This window comes from Melanerpes formicivorus, unplaced genomic scaffold (genome assembly GCF_026170545.1).
Source record: "Melanerpes formicivorus ecotype bairdi unplaced genomic scaffold, bMelFor1.0.p_v2 SCAF_35, whole genome shotgun sequence".
NCBI classification, from domain to species: domain Eukaryota; kingdom Metazoa; phylum Chordata; class Aves; order Piciformes; family Picidae; genus Melanerpes; species Melanerpes formicivorus.
Genome location: NW_027142387.1, coordinates 829,209 through 852,313, shown reverse-complemented (window position 1 = coordinate 852,313; position 23,105 = coordinate 829,209). Strand labels below are relative to the sequence as shown.

Genomic DNA, 23,105 nt, shown 5'->3' with positions numbered 1-23,105 from the left:
CCTAATTGTGGCCTTCCAGTATCTGAAGGGGGCCTACAGGAAGGCTGGGGAAGGACTTCTCAGGATCTCAGGTAGTGATAGGACTAGGGGGAATGGAATGAAGCTAGAGGTGGGGAGATTCAGGCTAGATGTGAGGAGGAGGTTCTTCACCATGAGAGTGGTGAGACCCTGGAATGGGTTGTCCAGGGAGGTGGTCGAGGCCCCGTCCCTGGGGGTGTTTAAGAGCAGGCTGGATGAGGCTCTGTCCAGCCTGATCTAGTGTGGGGTGTCCCTGCCCATGGCAGGGGGGTTGGAACTAGATGATCCGTGTGGTCCCTTCCAACCCTGAATGAAACTATAAAACAAACTATTTTTCTGTTTTTCATCCTGGGCTGCATCAAAAGAAGTGTGGCCAGAGGTGTTTCTGACACTCTGCTCTGGTAAGCCCTCACCTGGAGTACTGGGTCCAGCTCTGGAGTCCTCAATGCAAAAGAACATAGACCTGATGGAGAGGATCTAGAGGAAGGCTAAGAAGATGATCAGAGGGCTGAAGCACCTGTGAGGCTGGGAGAGTTGGGGCTGTTCAGCCTGGAGAAGAAAAGGCTCTGGGGAGAACTTAGAGCAGCCTTCCAGTACCTGAAGGGGTTTTACAAGAAAGCTGGGAAGGGACTTTTTATAAAGGCATGCAGTGCTAGGAGAAGGAGCAATGGTTTTAAAACAGAGAAGGCTAGGTTCAGATTGTACATTAGGAAGAAGTTTGAGGGCAGTGGAACACTGGAACAGGTTGCCCAGGAAGGTGGTGGAGGCCTATCCCTGGAGCCATTCAACGACAGACTTGATGTAGCTCTGAGTAATCTGACCTAGCTGGGGATGTCCCTGTTGGACCTTTAAAGGTCCCTTCCAAGCCAGTGCATTCTATGATTCTGTTTTTTTCAGACTCATCTACTGTGATTAATTTATCACATATGCAATACTTTGAAGTTTTAAGTCTGTGCTGACTAACTCCAAAATCAGTGAGATAATTGAGAAGAAAGGAAGGAAATGAGGTCAAAGCTCTTGCATCTGAGACACAATAAAGTGTTTCCACACACACTGCAATGAACAGGGATCCCCTGTACACGAAGACTGAAATAGACCTTTTTGAAGTGCCAGTGAGTCTCTCATGTCAGAGAAGAATGGAAGATATATGTCCTGGATTCTACTTTTTCTGTGGGTAAAAATACTGTATGCAATATGTCTCTCATCTAAACGCACTACATGTCTGTTTGTGCGTGTGTGTGCATGCGCGAGCTGCCCTCTCTTTTTGGTAGTTCACTCACGTGAAAATCTGCCATAAAATCTATTCATGTGAGTTTTCAGTTGTTCAGTTCAGATCTGCAGTGCTCATTATCTTTTCATTATCACTGCTACCAAAGAAGGCATTCCTAAAGATTTGTTGGACTGTAAGGAAGCACACGATTCAGTAACTCTGACAATCGTAAGTAATCTTTCCAAATGTTCATATCATAGTCCTGATTACAAGACTGCTCGGAAAAATATCAATACACAAGTTAATTCACACTTTGCAGCATAACAGGATTCAGATTCTCTCACACAAGGATGGAATTGCGTGTATTTGGCTCAGCCAACCACATTAATTCTCATTAGAAACAGTAAAGGGTGCAAGAATAGCATTACACAAAGTTTGTAACACCCAATGTGCTGAAGTTCAAATAACTATTTAGAGGGAGAGAACAAATTCATAATACCAGAAGCCAGAATGTAATCAAACAAATCCACACTTAGTTGCTACCAGCAATTGTGTGCATTAACCTGACTGAAACAAATGTTTTCTTAGGGCTTTCCTCTTTATTGCTTCTATATATAAATAAAAAGAAGTTACTGATGGCATATTTGTAAAAATACAAGTACCTACCTACCTATGACAAGACAGAACAAGATCCATATTAGTAAGAATGTTCTAATCTGCTTGCTTTGCTAAAAATAAACAATAATTGCCATGACAGAAGGAAACTTCCTGATTCAAGTGCAAAATTATCACCTGAATGGAGGAACAGAATGTATTACTTTTTAAAAGATCCACTTCCCAGCACAGCAGCTGCTTTTTGAGATGTTAAAAGTGCTTAACTTGCTGAATAACAGAGATCTCCTGTTTTAAAACAAAAGGCTCAGGTGAATCTTGTACCAGATAGGTTCAGCTAGACTAATGAAAATAAACTTAATTGACACTTAAGAGACAATACTGTTGGAAAAGAAATAGAATGAAATGTAAGGGGATAACAATGAAAACAAATCTACAAAAAAAAAAAAAAAAGGTAACAAAACATCTCAGGGGCCTACAAGAAAGCTGGGAAGGGATTTTTTACAAGTTCATAGTGATAGGATGAGGGGGAGTGGACTGAAGCTGAAAGAGTCCAGATTTAGACTGGGTATGAGGAAGAAATTCTTCATAGTGAGGGTGATGAGACACTGGAATAGGTTGCCCAGGGCTGTTGTGGATGACGCCTCCATGGAGGTGTTCCAGGCCAGACTATATGAGGCCTTGAGCAGTCTGGTCTAGTGGAAGGCATCTCTGCCCACAGTGGTGGGGCTGGAACTAGATGATCTTAAAGGTTCCTCTTAACCGAAACCATTATATTATCTTATATTATCTTTATTCTCCTTTCTAATTTGGCTTATCTTTATAAAGCAAATTTGAATAAAAATGGAGAAATTTCATTCTCTACCTCATAATCCAGGTCCAGGTAATCAAATTCTCCATTGGTTCTGAAATGCTGCATGTGCCTGTCCAGGGTGAGATTGATGTTTCTCCCGTGGCGCTCTATGATGATGGAGTGCCAGTGGTGATCATCCAAGAGGCTGCCTGTCATCACAGAAGTGTGACCATATATAGAGCCAAGCTGGTTGCTGCCTAATATGAGAATAAAAACAGTAAGAATTCCTACCTTATACCAGTTAGGCAAACATTTTCCTCTTGCTCTGTCAATGTTTCACCTGAATCATACCAGACAGTCAATAAGATAGAAGACAGTCTGCTATGAAGCTAAGATTTGCCCAGTGGAAACTGGCTGCCATTTGCACAAAAAGCAAGACCATAGATTGCAATTATCTCACCAGTGACCTACATAAATAGTTATTTAATATAGTAGTCATTTTGAGGTGAACCAGAGAAGCAACACCAACTTTTAGTTGTAAAGCTGTTCTGAACCAGATATTTTCTGTTTCCAACCCTATACTACAGGAATGAAAAGCTGTCACCTTACCTTTGGGCCAGGACCTGAGATTCCCTGAAACTGTACTGATTTATGACCCTGGAGGAAGACATGGTGCCTGGTACCAGACTTGGGTAACAAAAAACCTTTTCAGTGCGAGTTGTACACTTTGCTGGCTCTGCCAGTATATCTAAACCAGTGAGTGTAGAGGAAAAGACACAATGCTGACTGAGCCAACAGCCACAAAAATCGTCTTCTGCTAACACATCTTACTTGGTCTTTCCTCCTGCAACCTTCCTATTCTGCAAGGGTACAGTTTTGCTGTTCTCTGCTGTGTTTTTCAAGTGGTTTTGTTTGTTTTCTGCCTGTGCAGTTATGCTAGTCAGAGACCACATCTGATTGCAATCTGACATAGCAAAGCCAGCAACGGTTGATAGCATGGTTCTCAACCAAAGCAGCAAGCTACTAATTCAGCAGTAAGCTAAAAAAATTGCTGCACTGCCCAATAACTCAGCACAATCTTCCACATTCTGAATACATGAGCTGAGGAATTCTTACCACCAAGCATACCTGCAATTCAGACATTAAGGTTTGTGCATGTTGATAACACATTGTGGCAAATCACACCTTCATGGCTTAAGACATAACTCCCCTACAAATGATAAAACTGCCTTTTTGCTGAAGGCCACTGATCCCTCTACAGCTGTCAACTGTAAGAAATAATAATAATACAAAAATTCCACACATGTTCATAAGCCTCAGTTTTTTCACTGCAAAGTCAAATTCAGTGCAGAGCAAAATCCAAATCCATGTGGCTCCATCTCTTCATCCACCCTTTTGCCTAGATGTTTGCATCTAAGTCACTGGATTTCATCAGGCAAAATGAGTATCCTTTTGAAATGACTGATGTATAGACAATGCTCTCAGAAAGAGGAGAAATAACACCATAAACCATGTATGTCACTAGGTCTATCCCTATTTATCAGCCTAGTGATTTAAGAATATTCCCCACCAAGCACATAGTATGGAAGTTACAAAGTCAAACAGAAAAGAAAATGGAGAAACTGGAAATGAATAGGCTAACATTGCAATTAAAATGGTTATAAATAGATAACTGCTATAGGAAGATGTGCTTTACTGCTGCTCACATTGATCTTTAGAGAAAGAACAAGAGAAAATGCTAGTGGGAATAATTACAATTCAATGTAAATAATGAACAAATAATCAGCTCTTCACATGCTGTCCTAGTTTTGAGCCACAAGCTGCCCAGGGCAAAAGGACAGAAAAGATATTTTATCCCCCTTCGACAAGTGAAATAATAAATGTTCCACACTAGATGGGAAGTTTAAATGGAAATTCTATTTACCAATATATACAAAAGACATTCAGGTAAAAGGAATACATTTGGGCCTACCAGGCCAAAACCTTCCAAAAACCTCCACCCCACTCAGCCTCAGCAGGTCCAAGAGCAGACCAAACTACCCGCCCTAGACTCAGGACTACTGCAGGCTTCAACAGCCCTAGTCGTATAGCTAGAAATTCCCTGCCAGCCAAGGCCAGGAGAAAGCCATTTTCCCCACAAGCTTAAAGATAAGGCAGGGGGTGTTACCCAAGATGGAAAGGAGGGAAGAGAGAGATTTGGCTGCAAAAAGAGATATACTGGTGTAGCAGTATATCTGGAAAACGGAATAGAGTAACAGATTACAATATCCTGGGACAAGCTACCCGCCCCCTCGGGACTCTCTAGCCTCTGGAAGACTTTTCTTTGTGGTTATACCAATTAACTCTTGGATTCCCTTAACATACAACACATGTCTTTAGGAAAATTAAGGGAAATTGCATGAAATCTTGTTCTAAATCTCTTTTTTTGGACAGGAAAAAAAGTAAAACCTGACATGAGATAAATGCATGTGTGAGTTTCATAATAAATGTACTTTATTATTTTACTTTACCTCTCTAGACACTCATGAGCCTGCACTCTTTCAACAAGAGGGAAAAAGGAGGCTGAGAACTCGAGTAACATACAGGATCCTACGACAAGTCTGCCTGATAAACCAATGTGTCTTTTCTTTACTTCTCAGATTGTAGGAAGGCAAGGACACTTTCCACTAAACCAAGTCATTCAAGGCCTCATCCAACCTGCTCTTGAACACCTCCAGGGAGGGGGCATCCACAACACCAGGAATCCACAGTGTCTCACCACCCTCACTGTAAAGAATTTCTTCCTACTATACAATCTAACTCTACCCTCCTCCAACTTCAATCCATTCCCTCTTGTCCTATCACTGCAAGCCCTTGTTAAAAAGCACCTTCCAGCTTTATTGTAGGCCCCCTTCAGGTACTGGCATACAATATTTGATCTAAATTTTAAGTGATAGGGATAAAATGCACACACACACACACACTAAAATAACAAAACTTTACCTAAATTTAAATTTAGAACAAGTTTGGCTTTCTTCAGTTCCAAGGTGATATAGTCTCCTTGCTGTCCTTCTCCGTGGAAGATTACACCTTCACTTTCAGAGGTCTTAAATTTCAGAGAGATGACATCTTTCAGTGTTTTCATTTTCTTGTTCCTGAATCTGTATGGTAACACTACGTGGCCATCAAAATTGATAACATCAGCCCCTAAAGAAAAAGAAAGCAAATAACATTGTTGATGAATGACCATTTCTTTTTGTGGCCACTGTAAAAACAGACATGACATATGTATATTGCACCAGCAGAGAATAAAAAAATATGTAAGCATGATATGCATTCAAAATATATTTTCTCTCATTATTCTCATAATTTAAAAGCAAGAACCAGGCAGGACATAAATTTAATCCACAGGATATAAAAGAAGCAGATTCAATAAATAGATAAATACAACAACTGTACTCAATATCGTTGAGTTTATCTCAAATAGTGGTGCTGTCATGTACACTTTTCTAATTATAGTTGAAATCATAGAAAGGTTTGGGTTGAAAGATACCTTACAGATCATCTACTTCCATCCTCCCCTGCCTTGGGCAGGGGGACATTCCACTAGACCAGCTTGCTCAAGGCCTCATACAACCTGGCCTTTGAACATCTCTACAGAGGGGCATCCACAATCTCTCTGGGCAACGTGTTCCAGTGTCTCACCACTCTCACCATAAAGAATTTCTTCCTAATATCCAGTCTAAATCTTCTAGCTTACAGCCATTGCTTCTCATTCTATCACTACAAGCACTTCTAAAGACAGACCTCTCAATGATATTTAATAACTCATTCCATACCTCTTTAAAATCCAGTAGAGGTATCTGTGAGGATACAGCAAAACATGAGCCCACAGAAATTGTCTAGCAATTTAAAGAGATTCCTTAAAATGTATACAAACCATTAACTTGATTCTTGTCTAGTTCACTTTTAAATGGGAGAGTGCCAGAGGGTGATAGAGCCCTGGAGCAAGCTGTCCAGAGAGGTTGTGGAATCTCCTTCTCTGAAGTAGTTCAAAACCCACCCAGACATGATCCTGGGCAGCCTGCTCTGGGTGACCCTGCTTTAGCACAGGGCAGCTGGATTAGATTATCTCCAAAGGTCCTTTCCAACCTCTACTATTCTGTGATTTTTCTGAAGGGTAGCTTTACAGTAAAAATAGCCACAGAACTTGATTCCATTCAACAGACAGACTTCTGATGGGTATTGAGCCTTTGATTCAAAATATTCTTCAAGAACATCCTCACTCGTTATTTCCATACCATATGCACACTGCTCACTTCACACTCTGAATGAGATGAAAGATATAATTTTATCCTATATTTCACAACAACATTTGATTTTTGTCTCTTGTGGGCTGCTCTTTTATGACTGCTTGCTACTTTTCTAGAATTTCTATCTTATTTTTGCTCTTACAGTGGGAAATAAGTTAACATTTTCAGACCCTCTCAAAAGCACAGAAACCAACCCACTCCTATTATGTAATTAACACAGAAGCATCTTTTAAAGATCCATTAAATCACCTTGTACACCATGCCTAAAATACCTGCATCTATTTCACCTTGAATTTACATGGCCTAGATTAGCTCATTGAGCTAAAACTTGTTACCTTTGCTCTTACAACATACAAACACCTCTAAAAACGTTTATTTTCAACTCACTTCCACAATCAGATATTACACCCAGATTCAGAGAAGAGCCTAAACAAACATGTCTTGAGAATCTAGAAACCACATAAATTGTATGACTCTGTTTTTACTACTGTTGTGCCCTCGACCACTGTCAAAGAAATGCTTAAGTATAACATCTGTATAGGTTGCTTTTCATATTCCAGATTTACTTTCCAGGGACAGAAGAGCCACTTCAGTGTCAAAGAACAGCATTCAATTAAGCCTCTTGGTGTTTAGCACTTATTTTCAAGAGAAATAAATGTAAACCCACAAACAGTATTTCATAAAGGGTTTCTATTTAACTGTTCAGTCAAGAAATTCACAACCCATCTGGTATTCATTAACTAAAACACACTCAATTGAGACTGAGGCTTGCAGTCATGTTGACTGATTTTGCATTAATATATCCTCAATGAATCCACTGAGCAAAACAAGTGTTCAGATATAAAGACCAACAGATCATGCTTCCATCATTCTGGAGTTTTTACACACATCACTTCCAGGTCAGTCTTTTACTGACACAGTGACGCTCTGCATGCTGATGAAGTATGCAATATCTGTTTTAGGCTGATAGAAACAGAGGTTGACAGGACTTTGGCTAGACAAGTAGGCTCAGGAAAATCTCATGAGGTTCAATAAGGCAAAGTGCAAGGTCACAGAATTACAGGAACATTCAAGTTAGAAAAGACCCTCGGGATCACCAAGTCCAACCAATAACCCTGTTCTACAAGGTTCACTCCCTAACCCATATTCCCAAGCACCAAATCCAAATGACCTCTAAACACATTCAGGGCTGGTGACTTCCACCACCTTCCTGGGCAGCCCATTCCAATGCCTGATCACTCTTACTGAAGCAAACAGCTCTAGATTCTTCCTGCCATTAGAAAGAAGAGGCAGGTAGACAGTGATGTTATTTGCAGAACACTCATGCAGCCTCTGTTCATCTGTTTGTGATTAGTCAATGAACTAAGACACCTGGCCCCAAAGGTGTCAGATTTCTTGTTAGCAATTGAACACTGTCTTGAAACAGGTCACAACCATATAACTTAAACATACCTCCAAATCTTCCTAAACATGCAAAGTATTTTGATGAAATAATAGCCTTTGACCCCCTTAATGTTTATGCCAAATCAACAATGAAGGCCTTTAAAAACATTGATTCCAACCATTATCTATCTCTACCAAGGCTGGTGCTAAACCACGTCTCTCAGCACCACATCTCCAACATCTCCATGAATGGGAATTCAACCATGTCCCTGGGGAGCCTGTTCCAGTCTTTGAGAACCCTTTCACTCAAGACATTTCTTCTCATATCCAACCAAACCTCCCCTCACACAACTTGAGGCCATTCCATTTCATCCTATGAGTTCTTACTAGGGAGAAAGACCCCTACCCACCTCAATCCAAGCTCTTTTCAGGGAAAGTATAAAACAAGACTGTCTCCACTCCTCCAGTTCCCTCAGCTGTTCCTCACAAGACCTGTTTCCTCAGACTCATAACCAGCTTTGTTGCCCTTCTCTGGACACATTCCAACACCTCAGTATCTTTCTGATATATGATTCCCTACAGATTGTCTTCCACTAGCAGATTGTCTACAGATTGTCTTCCACTAACATTTGTTCAATTCATGGTTATAAGTTATGTCATCTTTCCCCTAAGGCCAGCTGGTACCACTTTGCAAAAGTTACCTTAACAGCCAGGTCTGTGATCCAGATCTGATCAGGACAATGACTTGACTTCTGTGAGTTTCTGGATTCACAACATGCTTCCTGGGCCTTTTGTGCCTACACCATTGTGGCAGTCACACTATGTGTTCTTCTCATCATTCACTGAAGCAAATTCATGTTACAAACTTGAATAAAGTTGAGTACAAGTAGAACAGTTTTTTACAAAATCTGACACTGAATTGTCATGTTTTGAAAATAATTCAATAAACTCCCCCAAAAAACAGTAGTGATCTTTGAATAAGCAACTTCTTTTATGCATAGCTGTGCTGGCAGTCTACACATGGGTCTGCATGGTAATTCAATCACCTAAAGATTACACAGCAATTATGTTGAAGAGTTATCGTATGCAGACTGTGGTAATGACTTGTGTTCCTTCTATGATGACACTCAGCTATTTAATATTGTGATAATTACCATGATGCAGAATGGCACTTAGACAGTAAAGAATATAATTCCTATAATTGCAGTTTAAATATATAATTTTTTTCAAGTCTTAGCCACATAGCTACCAGAAAAGAGACCTAAGCCATCACACAGAGTAGGTTCACCCCAAGTCAATGAGGTCTGACTGTTCTCAGCTACTGCTCTCAAGCAGCACCAAGTTTAGGCTGGATGTTAGGATGAAGTTCTTCACAGAGTGATTGGCCATTGGAACAGGCTGCCCAGGGAGGTGGTGGCATCACCATCACTGGAAGTGTTTAAAATAAGACTGGGTGTGGCACTTAGTGCCATGGTTTAGTTGATTAGATGATGTTGGGTGATAGGTTGGACCTGATGATCTTGAAGGTCTTTTCCAACCTGGTTAATTCTGTATTCTATTCCAATGCAGGAAAACATTTTTCAAGGATTAAATGCACCAAAATAAGAGTCAGAAAAATGGAAGAAGGAAAAAGAAGATAAAATCCAGAAATATAGAGGGAAAACAAAACTGATTTTTCATTTTATTTTTAATTACAGCTCCGATTTCTTTCAATTTGACTTCTCTCCCATCAAATTTCCTAGGATATGGATGGACTGGATGACACTTTTGACACTTTAAAAACAGAATACCTTTTCCAGAAGGCTAGAAACTGATGGCAGCCCTTATTCCAGCACATGCACAAGATGCTATTCTAAAACCATTTTCTTAAAGCACTACTACATTCAATTTATTTATTTAGAATACAATAAACCAAACCAGGTTGGAAGAGACCTTCAAGATCATCGCGTCCAACCCATCAACCAATCCAACCCACCTACCAATCCAACCCACCTAAACAACTAACCCATGGCACCAAGCACCCCATCAAGTCTCTTCCTGAACACCTCCAATGACGGCGACTCCACCACCTCCCCGGGCAGCCCATTCCAATGGGCAATCACTCCCTCTGTATAGAACTTCTTCCTAACATCCAACCTGAACCTCCCCTGGTGCAGCCTGAGACTGTGTCCTCTTGTTCTGGTACTGGCTGCCTGGGAGAAGAGACCATCATCCGCCTGTCTACAACCTTCCTTCAGGTAGTTGTAGAGAGTGATAAGGTCACCCCTGAGTCTCCTCTTCTCCAGGCAAAGCAATCCCAGCTCCCTCAGTCTTTCCTCATAGGGCTTGTGTTCCAAACCCCTCACCAACTTCGTTGCCCTTCTCTGGACTCCCTTCTAATGAATAATAAAATCAGAAAATAGCAACAGAAAACTGGGTGAAAAATGAGACCCTATTCCGATATCCAGAGGATCCACGTCTTCCTACCTGTGCTTTTGTCCTGCACTTTTGGCTATGAGCAGAATTGGGCAACATTTGATCAGGGAATCAAAGCTGTATAAAGATATTTTATTTCTGGAGAAAAGGAGGCCTTGCTCTCTACAACTACCTGAAAGGAGGATGGAAACAAGATGGGTGTTGGTGTGTTCTCCTTAATAACAAGTGATGAGACATGAGGAAATGGCCTCAAATTTCACCAGGTGAAGTTTAGGTTGAATATTAGAAGAAACTTCTTCCCCAAAAGAGTTCTCGAAGACTGGAACAGTCTCCCCAGGAAGGTGGTTAAATCCCCATCCCTGGAGGTACTGAGGAACATGGTTTAGCACAAGACTTAGTAAAGTTAAATAAGGGTTGGACTCAATAATCCTAGAGGTCTTCCCAACTGACATGATTCTGTGATTCTATTTGGTGCTCCAAAAATATTTATTAAATATGAAGAAACAACTTCAAACCAGACTCAAGTTTCATAACTTCTCTATTTTCTCTCTTTCTGGTGACGTAAATGTAACTATCCTCAATGTCATTATCTGAAGGATGATGAAAGACTTATTCACAAAGGCTCAATACTGATACTTCCACACAGCTATTTAGCCACCTTGATCAAGGTACTGCTTTGTAGCAACTGGATGAAGGGCAATGGTTTGAAACTGAAGCAGAGTAGATTTATGTTGGGCAATAGGAGAAAGCTCTTTATAAAGAGAGGGGTGAAATGCTGGGATAGGTTGCCCAGGGATGTGGCTGAGGCCCTTCCCCTGAAGCCATTCAAGATCAGACTAAATGCGGCCCTGACCAGTGTGATCAAGTTGGAGGTGTCTCTGCTCACTGCAGGGGGGTTGGCTAAGATGACCTTTAAGGGTCCCTTCCAACACAGTGCAATCTGTGAATGACTAAAAGAAAAAAATCCCTGCAATTAGACACTGATCACAACAAAGAGGAACAGAAAAGTACTTTCCTGTTGTTATCTGTCAATGAATACAACTCCAAATAATGTCAATGGTTGAAATGGGGAAAGAAAAAAAGGAAAAAAAATGCTGTGAGGTTTATATTTTTTTTTCTTGCTTTCCTCCATGGCAGACAGAAGTATGTGTGGCAATGCAGTGACAAAGCAGCAAAGAATGGCTTGTCAAGGTGCATTTTTAACTTCGTTCTTGAGTAAAAAGACACAAACATTATTCACATATTTTACATACCTGCCAAAAATTCTGAAACTACATCTGTGAGGAAGTATTCCCTAAGGTGGTGAAAATGCTTTACCAAGTTCTGAGAGCAATATACACTGAAGATATGCCAACCACACTAGTTACTTTTCAAGCTTTCTCTGAATTTCAAAGCACAGGCATTTTTTAATCATCATCACTGCATGAACACAGATTTTAGAATCACAGAATGGCTTCAGTTGGAAAAGGCCTTTCAGATCATCAAGTCCGACCATTATTTAACTTTATCAAGTCTGGTGATAAACCATGTTCCTCAGAACTACATCTCCCTGAGTCTGAAACACCTCCAGGGATGGGGATTCAACCACGTCCCTGGGAAGCCTGTTCCAGTTTCCGAGAACCCTTCAAGTCAAGAAATTTCTTCTAATATCTACCCTAAAGTTCCCCTGATACAACTTGAGGACATTTAATTTCATCCTATCACTTTTTCCTAGGGAAAAGAGACCAACACTCATCTTGCTCCAACCTCCTTTCAGGGCATTGTAGAGAGCAACAAGATCTCTCCTCAGCTTCCTTTTCTCCAGTCTATACAACCCCAGGCCACTTAGGATCTCCTCATGAGACCTGCTCTCTAGACTCCCTCCATATTTTCCTAGCTCTTGTATAAATTCCTGCAAATGTGTGGCTCTTTGTCTGGGATAATTAAATTTCCAATAACAAACACAATAAGTGAAATTAATAAGCAATAAAATAAAAATAAAGGAAAGCAACATAAAGAATGTGATTTAAAGACCATGGCTAAAAGTCCTCTCCCATTTTCTTTCCAGAAGGACAATTAGGCTCTTTCTCCAACTTGTATAGCTATTAAACCATAGTGCTACGACTGTTGCTTAAGACAACAGTGAATGATGAGCATATACAACAGTGCAGTTACATCTAATACATGGTTCATATCATGCAAGATAAAAGCAGGTTCTCAGGGAAACCCTGGAGGTCTGGCAAGGCTTTAGTTACAGCATACAGAGAAAAAAATATCAAAACATTTGAAGGAAATTAGACTGATGAACTCAGACTAAACCTCCAAATATGCCACAAAATTATTGTCCTAAGGGAGGGTATAACTAGGATGATTTTTCAAACACTTCACCCTATGGTTAATGATTACTTTTATTCTGCCAGATCTAATGTAAAGCACAATTTCCAAGTAAATTTTCTTTCATAAATTCTTCAGCTCTCCAAAAGACAGCTTCATGTAAAAGACAAAGTGGAACATTTTTAAATATGCAATGCTTATGCTGTAAATTGGATAAATGAGCCCATGAACATGTTCATCATACACTTTGCAATTCAGCTTCGAGCTTATACATCCTAACCACAGTTTACATATTAGGCTATACTGAATTCTGTGCTCCTCTTGAAACTCAGGCTTTATTTTATCAAGCTGATTTACAAATCAGAAGCGTTTCTCACAACCATAAAGAGATTTAATTCCATCCTTCATTGTGAAATCTGTCACGTGATGTTGGATCTCAATGGGAACTTTAAAGTGCATAATTAAAGTCTGATACCAGGTACAACAAAGAACTTAATTTACTAGGAACTAACTAGCCTCCACTAATGTTTTCACTGCTTATTAAAAAAGTAAATCACAAGTGCTCCAGGTCAATAAAAAAAGGACAATTCTGACTCTCATATTGTAAATGGCCAGAACAGGTCTCAATCCTTGTTAAACTGCAGAGCTTGCTTATTAATCCATGGAAAAAAAAAAACAGACACAAACCCGTCAACAAAAACCAAAAAAACCCAAACCAAACAAAACTGAAGCAAAGAAAGAAGCTGTACCACATCATACAACATTTACACTCAATTTACTTAGTGAATAAATGAGCTACAGAATGGACAAGACAACCCATTAAAACATTAAGGAAACGGATGACTAGCTGGAGCCCTCGTTTACAGCTCAATGAAAACAGGAAGACACACAGTCGACCTACAAAATACTGATTTAGAATTCCTCTTTCTAATTTCTTCTTGAACTGATGCCACCCACTTCAATTATCTGATAGTATATAATCGTTCCACATGTCTTTTAATGTCTGGACACTAAGAATGTTCATTACTTAAAGCCAAATTCTTCTTTCTGGCTTATATTCTGTATCCTTTATGTATGTAATTGCTCCCATACACATACTCTCTACTTCTCCCAATGATGGAGCTCATATTTAAATTGAACTTTCAACAGAAGCTGCATACACACCAATTAAGGAACATGCAGCAGGGACTGTTTCAAGCTGCTATATTCAATTAAATTTCATACAGTTAAAAAACTCACTCTCATCATTTGAGCTACAGCTGACGCTAAAGAGCAAGGAGCGCATGACTGAGTGTGATTGTTGGCCAGGGGACATTTACATTTATTCTAGTGAGTAGCCTAACTATTTTCTAAGGCACCCAAATATGTGTCAGGAAAGGCCATTTCTAATGCATGTGTTGTCTTGTCATACTTCTTTCAGCTGTCTGATGCCAGTACTAATTCCATCTTGCTGCACCAATTTCTTATAGGAAAAGAGGCAGTAAGATGGAGCATATCCTATTTTCAGCTACTGCATTGCAATCAAAAATTGGTGAGTTAATAAAAGAAAATCCTTCAGCATAAATGATAGTGGAACAACTTTGTGTGTTTCTAATACAGTACAGTTTGTTGTCAGATATCCAAATTACTCAGAGACCAATACCCTGTGTATGGCACAGGTGCAGAAAAGCAGACCGCTGGTTGGGCAAAGAACTCAATATCAGCAATGCAGTTGTTCATTTTTTCCTCTCCTTGACTAATATCCAGCATATCTAAAAGTATGATTATCTCTAAGGCACTCTTTTCTTAGTGTCATCTTGTATATTTTCCTGTAAGAAAATGTATCACTTCCTGCCTTGTGAGCCATAAAATTTGAGCCCCAAACTCCATCATTCATGGATTAAGTGGTGATCTTAATGGTGCCTGAATCAATTTTTTTTTTACTCCTTTGTATGTATTTCTCTGTGTACATATATTAAAAATAACCTGTACATACTCAACTTTATGACTCAGGGCTTTATTTTCAGATGATCTTAGCTGATCCTAATTCTGCTTTTATTCAGTCAATGAAAGTAATAATTTAATATGGAGATGGCCCCCATGATTAAGACTGTCCTATTGTAATAGGGCATACAGCTGTCAACGTTGAGTGACTGCTTTATTTGAATAACAATTAGCAAAAATATAAGGATCTGATACTGCACTGGAATCACTTGCAAGTCTTTTTGCACTCGATAGAAAGAACATTCCAAACTGATTCAATATACAGCAATATGAAATGCTCAACCTGCATTACAACAAGTGCATACAGTAAAATAGTTCCCTGAGGGGAAAAAAGAAAATACTTTTGTTTTGCCCTTCATGATAAGTAACACTGCAGGTAAGTGCACATAATCACAAAATTATTTAGGTTGGAAGGAATCTTTAAACCTTGGCTAGTCCAACCTACTGCCTCAGAGCCTGTTTTCACACTTTCAGAAGCACTGACTTTGTGTTAAAGGGGTTTTAACCTTTTTTCCTGACCTGAAACACAAAGTAGGACATTTGCTTTTACCACCAAGTAATTTTCCTTCTTTGTATTTACCAGGCTATACTTTCCAAGGTCAGTGATAGAGTGTTTTTCTCCCCATTGACAGGCATGCCTTATCTATAACTTCTAATACACTTTGCAGTTTAAGATTTGCAGGCATACTTCAAGACCTTCAAATTCCCCCTGTGCTACAGTAGTTCTGAAAAGTCTTTCCTCAGTATGAGTGTGCTTATGGCATCTCAGCTGTGTGACTGACTGGTCCTCTCCTATAAATTCTACCATGCAGTTCAGCTTTTCCTGCACAGCCAGTGCCATCAATCCAGTTTCCTCAGCTCTGGATTGTTCTCCATCACTAAAAGCTGGAAAAAACACCCAGAAGTATGAGAGGTTCTTCTTAGGAAGACCATAAAGGACTCCCTCACATCCAGTTAACATGGATTAATGCACAGCAGATGCAATACTCAATCACAGATAGAGAAATATAGTACTGCTCTTCAACCACTACTCTCTTTTGTTTTTTCTGGCCCAATGGGTCAATTGTATTAAAAATTTTAAGCTCCAAAGTAAGTGTAGACCCTAGAAAATAAAGTTACTGCTCTCTATTCTCAAGCAGTTTTGAGGTAACTGTCCCTTAACCAATACTCTCCTGAGAGCACCTCCAAAGGGCTAAAAACATCACAGAATCCCAGCATTGTGAGGCTTGGAAGAGACCTCTGAAGATCACCTAATCAAATCTCCCTGCTAGAGCAGGGTGACCCAGAGTAAGTCACCCAGGATCATACCTAGTCATGTTTCAAATGCCCCCAGGATACTCTACAACCTCTCTAGGCAGTATGACCTTAAGACTGACAGGCAGGCAGCTTTACTTTAGAGAACTATTTTAAAAGGCAGAATCCTTCCTTGCATTCCAAGATCTCTAAATTATGTAGGGTCCTCACAGGTCCCAGGCCCAAGGAGCTAAAAGAAAGCATACCTTCTGTATTAGAGCAGCACATCCACAGATCCAAGCCCCTGTAGTATCAATTCCTCCAATTTGAAACAAACCCACTACTACACTGAGATACAACCTGATCTAATGCAATATGATAGCCATGTAGAGCATATACATATATTGGATTTGGTTTCTAAAGGAAAATTCCTTCCTTTTGGGTTTAACAAATCATTGCTATATGAACGTGTCCAGAGAAGGGCAACAAGGCTGGTGAGAGGCCTTGAACACAAGCCCTATGAGGAGAGGCTGAGGGAGCTGGGATTGTTTAGCCTGGAGAAGAGGCGGCTCAGGGGTGACCTCATTGCCCTCTACAACTACCTGAAAGGTGGTTGTAGCCAGGAAGGGGTTGGTCTCTTCTCCCAGGCAACCAGCACCAGAACAAGGGGACACAGTCTCAAGCTGCACCAGGGGAAGTTTAGGCTCGAGGTGAGGAGAAAGTTCTTCACCGAGCGAGTCATTCGTCATTGGAATGGGCTGCCCAGGGAGGTGGTTGAGTCATCGACCCTGGAGGTGTTCAAGAGGAAATTGGACGTGGCACTTGGTGCCATGGTTTAGTCATGAGGTCTGCGTTGACAGGTTGGACTTGATGATCCTCGAGGTCTCTTCCAACCTTAGTTATACTGTGATACTGTGTGTATAAAACATGAGAGGAAGAATTATCTAAATGAGAATATTGTATCTAAGGTAACAAGACATGGACATACATGGGGCAGCACCCTAAAATATCATATCAATAAATGCCAAGGAGTATTATTAAAATACTTCAGATAACTCAGAGGGCATTGTCAAGATACATTAAAATACTACTCAGAGGCTAAAAAATCTGACAACTCAAGTTCACCCTGTGCATCCAATAGCTCTTTAGTTTGTGCCACTGTCTGTCTTGCCCATTTTTTCTCTATTGAAAGCATCCCTGAAGTAGCAGGAAAACATCTCTAGTCAGCTTCCAGACTTCTGACTTCAAGATGCTCTATTAGAAACTGGGTTTTCAATCACTAGACTTGTAACAGTGAACTATTAAGCTTTCATCTATTTAAAAAAAGAAAACTAATAAACTAATTCCTTCTCCATGCATAGATACTCTTCGAAACAGAAAAATAATACAATTGAAAATCCAAACATACATTTGACTTCTCTGATGAGGTATGTGTCATTCTGTGACACTATACCAAATTCTGAAAAAGTGGTTGAGGGAGTGTGTGCCAATGTTGAGGTATTTACATAACTGTGTCTTCGATGTTCAGAAGCATTGAGCTCAATCTACTCTATCAGAAATCAATGGCAAAAAACGTCATATCACTTTATGTGAGTATTTAAAATGATAGTCAGGTTCCTACACCTTTACATCAGCTTGAAAACTGGTAATTACTGTTATGCCAACCAGCATTTTTAGAACAAATACATTACAATTCCTAACATAGCCATCATCACAGTTAATGGAGGCCTGGAGTGTATTTCAAAAAAAGAAAATATCCTTCCAAGAGGATCTTCACTGCTTTTATTTGCAGAGGAGGAGACTACACAACCTCTCTAGACAGCCTGCTCCAGGGTTCCAGCAACGTCAAAGCAAAGAAGCTTTCCCTTATAAACTTCCTGGGTTCCAGTTTGAGCCTGTTGTCCTTTGTTCTATGCCTGTGCACCACTGAAAAGAGTTTGGCTCCATCCTCTTGGTCCCCACCCTTTAGATCCACTCTCAGGGTGCTCTTCTTCAGACTAAACAGCCCCAGGGCTCTCAGCCTTTCCTCCTCACAAAGATGCTCCAGTGCCCTCAGCATCTGTGTAGCCCTCCCAGCTGGACTATCGCTAGTAGTACCATGTCTCTTCAACTGAGGAGCCCAGAACTAGACACAATACTCCAGATGTGGCTTCATTAACACAGAGTAGAAGGGAGAAGGACCTCCCATAACCTGCAGGTCATTATTTTCTTAATGTGCCCCAAGATATCAAATACTATAATAAAGATATTAATATAATAAGAAAATCACATTAAAAAAAACGTACAAGCTGGCTGTATAAGCCACTAAATGTAAGACTTTGTCCAAGAAACCATACTCTTGCATTTTACAGAAGTACTGGAATTATTTTTGATCTTTGCTTTTTACTTACACTCCTTTCATCAGAGAGTAGCATGTGTTAACTGAAAATGCAAGACCAAACAGCTGTATTGCACAGGTGAGAAATGCAGAACATAATGCATAGCAAATGAAGATGAGTGGCCACTTCATCTTCATTAGAACTAAAGTGTGGGGGGGGAAAACCACAACAAACCAAAGCAACCAAGAAGCAACTGTTACTGAGCAAAAAATGAAAAAAAATTCTTCTCTAGTTGAGGTAACAAAAATCTCAATTTTCCTTGATCAGGAACATTTAGAGGTATTTTTACACAACCTTCATCTTCCATTTTTAAATGAATGCATTTCCATATTTGAAAGTATAACAGAATGCTGGGGGGTCAGTATTAAAAAACAATTAAAATTGTATCTTAGTGTACCTATGGATCTATGTACATCTGTCACTGTTTTGCTCTGTCATTATTATTTTAGGTAAATAGCTCTTTATCAATTTCACCCTAAAAACTACTGGTGCATGTCACCAGGCTGCAAGGTGTATTATTTTTTTCAGCTGTAATTGCTACATTGGATTGAAAAGTACAAATTCAGTGCCTCCAGCAGATACAGTCCATATACCACTGCTCTTTTTTTGTTTTCAGCCTGTGAAGTGCTTTGCCAAGGTTGTATTTCCTGCTCTGTTCTTCCGCTTATCTCAGCATTAAATAATAGGAAGATTGTCCACAGTACATTAAAGGGCATGTATCTTGTTAGAAATCAAAGCCCAAGGAGAGAGAACGCCCAAACTCCCATCTCCTAAAAATTCTATGAAAGCTCCTATGCTTTACCCATGTCCTGGGGCTAAAGTGCAGCAGTTGCTCCATCACCTGATGACTCCTCCTGAGCATAGAAGACCCATGGGTTGAAATGAAAATGGATTTAATGAAATAACAAAACTGATCTAAATAGTAATATGAAGTAGATAAAGACACACTATTACTTAAAAGGAAACTCTACAGGAAGTGGAGAGAAGGACAGCTAGAACAGGGGGTATATAAGGAAGCTGCCCGAGCAGCAAGAGTCCTGGTTAGGAAAGCCAAAGCAGAGTTTGAATTGAATCTAGCCAGGGAGGTTAAAGGGAACACTAAGAACTTCTACAGGTATATTAATGGGAAGAAGAAGACTAGGGAAGGTGTGGGCCCCCTCAGAAAGGAAAATGGTGACATGGTCACAAGTGATGAGGAAAAGGCTGAGGTACTTAATAACTTCTTTACCTCAGTCTTCACTGCAAGGGCCTCTAGCCACCCTCCTGATGTTATGGAAGACAATGCCAGGGACGAAGAGGAAGAACTGCCCATTGTAAGTGAAGATCAGGTTCGTGATCACCTGAAGAACCTGAAAGTGTTCAAGTCCATGGGACCCGACGGGATACACCCACGGGTACTGAGAGAACTGGCAGATGAGGTTGCTAAACCCCTCTCTATTATATTTCAAAAGTCATGGCAGTCTGGTGAAGTCCCCACAGACTGGAAAAGGGGAAACATTGCCCCCATCTTCAAAAAGGGCAAGAAGGAGGAACCAGGGAACTACAGGCCAGTCAGTCTCACCTCTGTGCCCAGAAAGATCATGGAGCAGATCCTCCTGGAGTCACTACTGGCTCAGAAGAATAGTCAAGAGGTGATTTGGAACAGTCAGCATGGCTTTGCCAAGGGCAAATCCTGCTTGACCAACCTGGTTGCCTTCTATGAGCGGGTGACAAAATTAATAGATGAGGGGCGAGCAACTGATGTCGTTTACCTGGACCTGAGCAAAGCCTTCGACACTGTCCCGCACCACATCCTGGTCTCCAAACTGGTGACACAAGGGTTTGATGGGTGGATCACTAGATGGATAAGGAACTGGCTTGATGGCTGCACCCAAAGAGTGGCTGTCAATGGCTCCATGTCCCAGTGGAGGCCAGTGACAAGCGGAGTCCCTCAGGGATCAGTCCTGGGACCTGTCTTGTTCAACATCTTTGTGGGTGCCATGGACAGTGGCATTGAGTGCACCCTCAGCAAGTTTGCTGATGACACCAAGCTGTGTGGTGCAGCAGACACGCTGGAGGGAAGGGAGGCCATCCAGAGGGATCTTGACAGGCTGGAGAGGTGGGCACAAGCCAACCTCATGAGGTTCAACAAGACCAAGTGCAGGGTCCTGCATCTGGGTCGAGGCAATCCCAGGCACAAATACAGGCTGGGCAGGGACTGGCTGGAAAGCAGCCCTGAGGAGAGAGACTTGGGGGTGTTGGTGGATGAAAAGCTCAACATGAGCTCTCAGGGTGCACTTGCAGCCCACAAAGCCAATCAGATCCTGGGCTGCATCAGGAGAAGTGTGGCTAGCAGGTCGAGGGAGGTGATCCTCCCCCTCTACTCAGCCCTGGTGAGACCCCACCTGGAGTACTGTGTCCAGTTCTGGAGCCCCTATTACAAGAGGGATGTGGAGGTGCTGAAAGGTGTCCAGAGAAGGGCCACAAGGATGATCAGAGGGCTGGAGCACCTCTCCTATGAGGACAGGCTGAAGAAGTTGGGGCTGTTCAGTCTGCAGAAGAGAAGGCTCCCAGGTGACCTCATTGTGGCCTTCCAGTATCTGAAGGGGGCCTACAAGAAGGCTGGGGAAGGACTTCTCAGGATCTCAGGTAGTGATAGGACTAGGGGGAATGGAATGAAGCTGGAGGTGGAGAGATTCAGGCTGGATGTGAGGAGGAGGTTCTTCACCATGAGAGTGGTGAAGCCCTGGAATGGGTTGTCCAGGGAGGTGGTTGGGGCGCCGTCCCTGGAGGTGTTTAAGAGCAGGCTGGATGAGGCTCTGTCCAGCCTGATCTAGTGTGGGTTGTCCCTGCCCATGGCAGGGGGGTTAGAACTGGATGATCCTTGTGGTCCCTTCCAACCCTGAATGATACTATGATATTCAACCCAGCAAAGGTGCAACAGTTAGAGTAAATGGGAAATCAGACCTCAGAAGCACCAGGAAAAAAAAAGAGGAACAGGTTCAGGAGAAGCTCAAGATACAGACTCTCCTCCTGTTTACAAACTTCCTCCTTTATACTGAGAGTTGATGCTGATAGTGTGGGATATACCTCAAGCCAACTCAGATCAGCTACGCTGGCTGACTCAGAGCAGCTTGTGGCCTGCAGCACATGGCTGGCCTGGGATTCTGGCCCAGCAACATCAGGCCAGGAATTAATTCTGATGGTTTTGGGGAGGAGAAGGGAAAGGCAGTAATTATATTTTAAAAATGTTTAGATTGGTAGCTCTTATTTTGGAGTGGATTATGGGTCTTTCAGTTTGTGTTCTGAGGGACTATTGTAAACCTCCAGAGAAAGCAGTCACTACACTTACTGCCCCAAAAAAATGTTCCACTTCCCCTCCCACACTGAATATAGTGTCAGTGGAAAGATTTCGATCCAAGTTACTTGCAACAAAGAATAAACACAAAGAAGACAAAAGGTTAAAGGTGGTTTCTTTTGGTTTTGGTTTGTTTTTTGTGGTTTTTTTCAGGATGCTGTGAGAATTCTGCAAGATGTTTATGATAAGGAGGAAAGAAGAGTCTTGTCCGGATGAAAACCCATGCTGTACAATAACATGCATTACCAGCCCCAGTTAATTACAGAATCATGGAATCATTTTGGTTGGAAAAGACCTTTAAGACTGTTGAGTCCAACCATTCTCTAACTCTACCAACTCTGGTGCTAAACCATATTCCCCAGCACCACATCCCTGCCTCTTTGAAACACCTCCAAGGATGGGGATTCAACCACCTCCCTGGGGAACCTATTGCAATCTTTGAGAATTCTTTCAGTCAAGAATGTTTTTCTAAAATCCAACCTAAACCTTCCCTGGTGCAACTTGAAGCCATTTCCTCTTGTCTTATCACTTTTTCCTAGGAGGAACAACATAACACCCACCTGGCTTCAACTTCCCTTCGGGGGTTTGTGGAGAGCGATGAGATCTCCCCTCAGCCTCCTTTTCTCCACACTGAACAAACCCAGTTCCCTCTGCAGCTCCTCTCAAAAACTTGCTCTCCAGACCCTTTACCAGCTTCACTGCCCTTCTCTGGACCTGCTCCAGCCTCTCAATGTTTTTCACATAAATTTTTCAGTTATATGTTAATGAGCATACAAATGCCTGCAGCTGTGCTGCAGAAGCTCTGTTCAATCCAAGGTATCACATTATGGGTATCCAAACCAAAACTTCTTTCAGCTCCCCTTGACAAACACAAAACTACTGTTGGGACAGTTCCAAGGAGTATATCTGCTTTTAGCAGGTATGCTCCCAATGCACAGTTATATAGCAATTTTTAAATGCATGGGTCTGTAAGAGCTCTTTATCAGTCTGTGAACTGTATGTTACAAAAATTGATTCTCTCTCCACTAACTGGTGCACTGAAAACTTTGTTTAAAAAACCACATTCAGGTATAATGATAACTATAAACTTAGAATGCCTCAGACCCCTGTTCCTATTGACTTGTAATTCTTTTTTTCC

General features: G+C 41.2%; 1 protein-coding gene across 1 annotated transcript in view; it reads right to left on the bottom strand.

Moving 5' to 3' along the window:
- The window catches only part of CNTNAP2 (contactin associated protein 2), a 1,101,400-nt gene that overhangs the window by 525,145 nt on the left and 553,150 nt on the right, over nt 1–23,105 (bottom strand). The window contains exons 5-6 of the mRNA XM_068156823.1: nt 5,616–5,819; nt 2,706–2,890 (exon numbers count right to left, since the gene is read on the bottom strand). Of these exons, the coding sequence (XP_068012924.1) occupies nt 2,706–2,890; nt 5,616–5,819 (389 nt within the window). The remainder of the gene's footprint in view (nt 1–2,705; nt 2,891–5,615; nt 5,820–23,105) is intronic.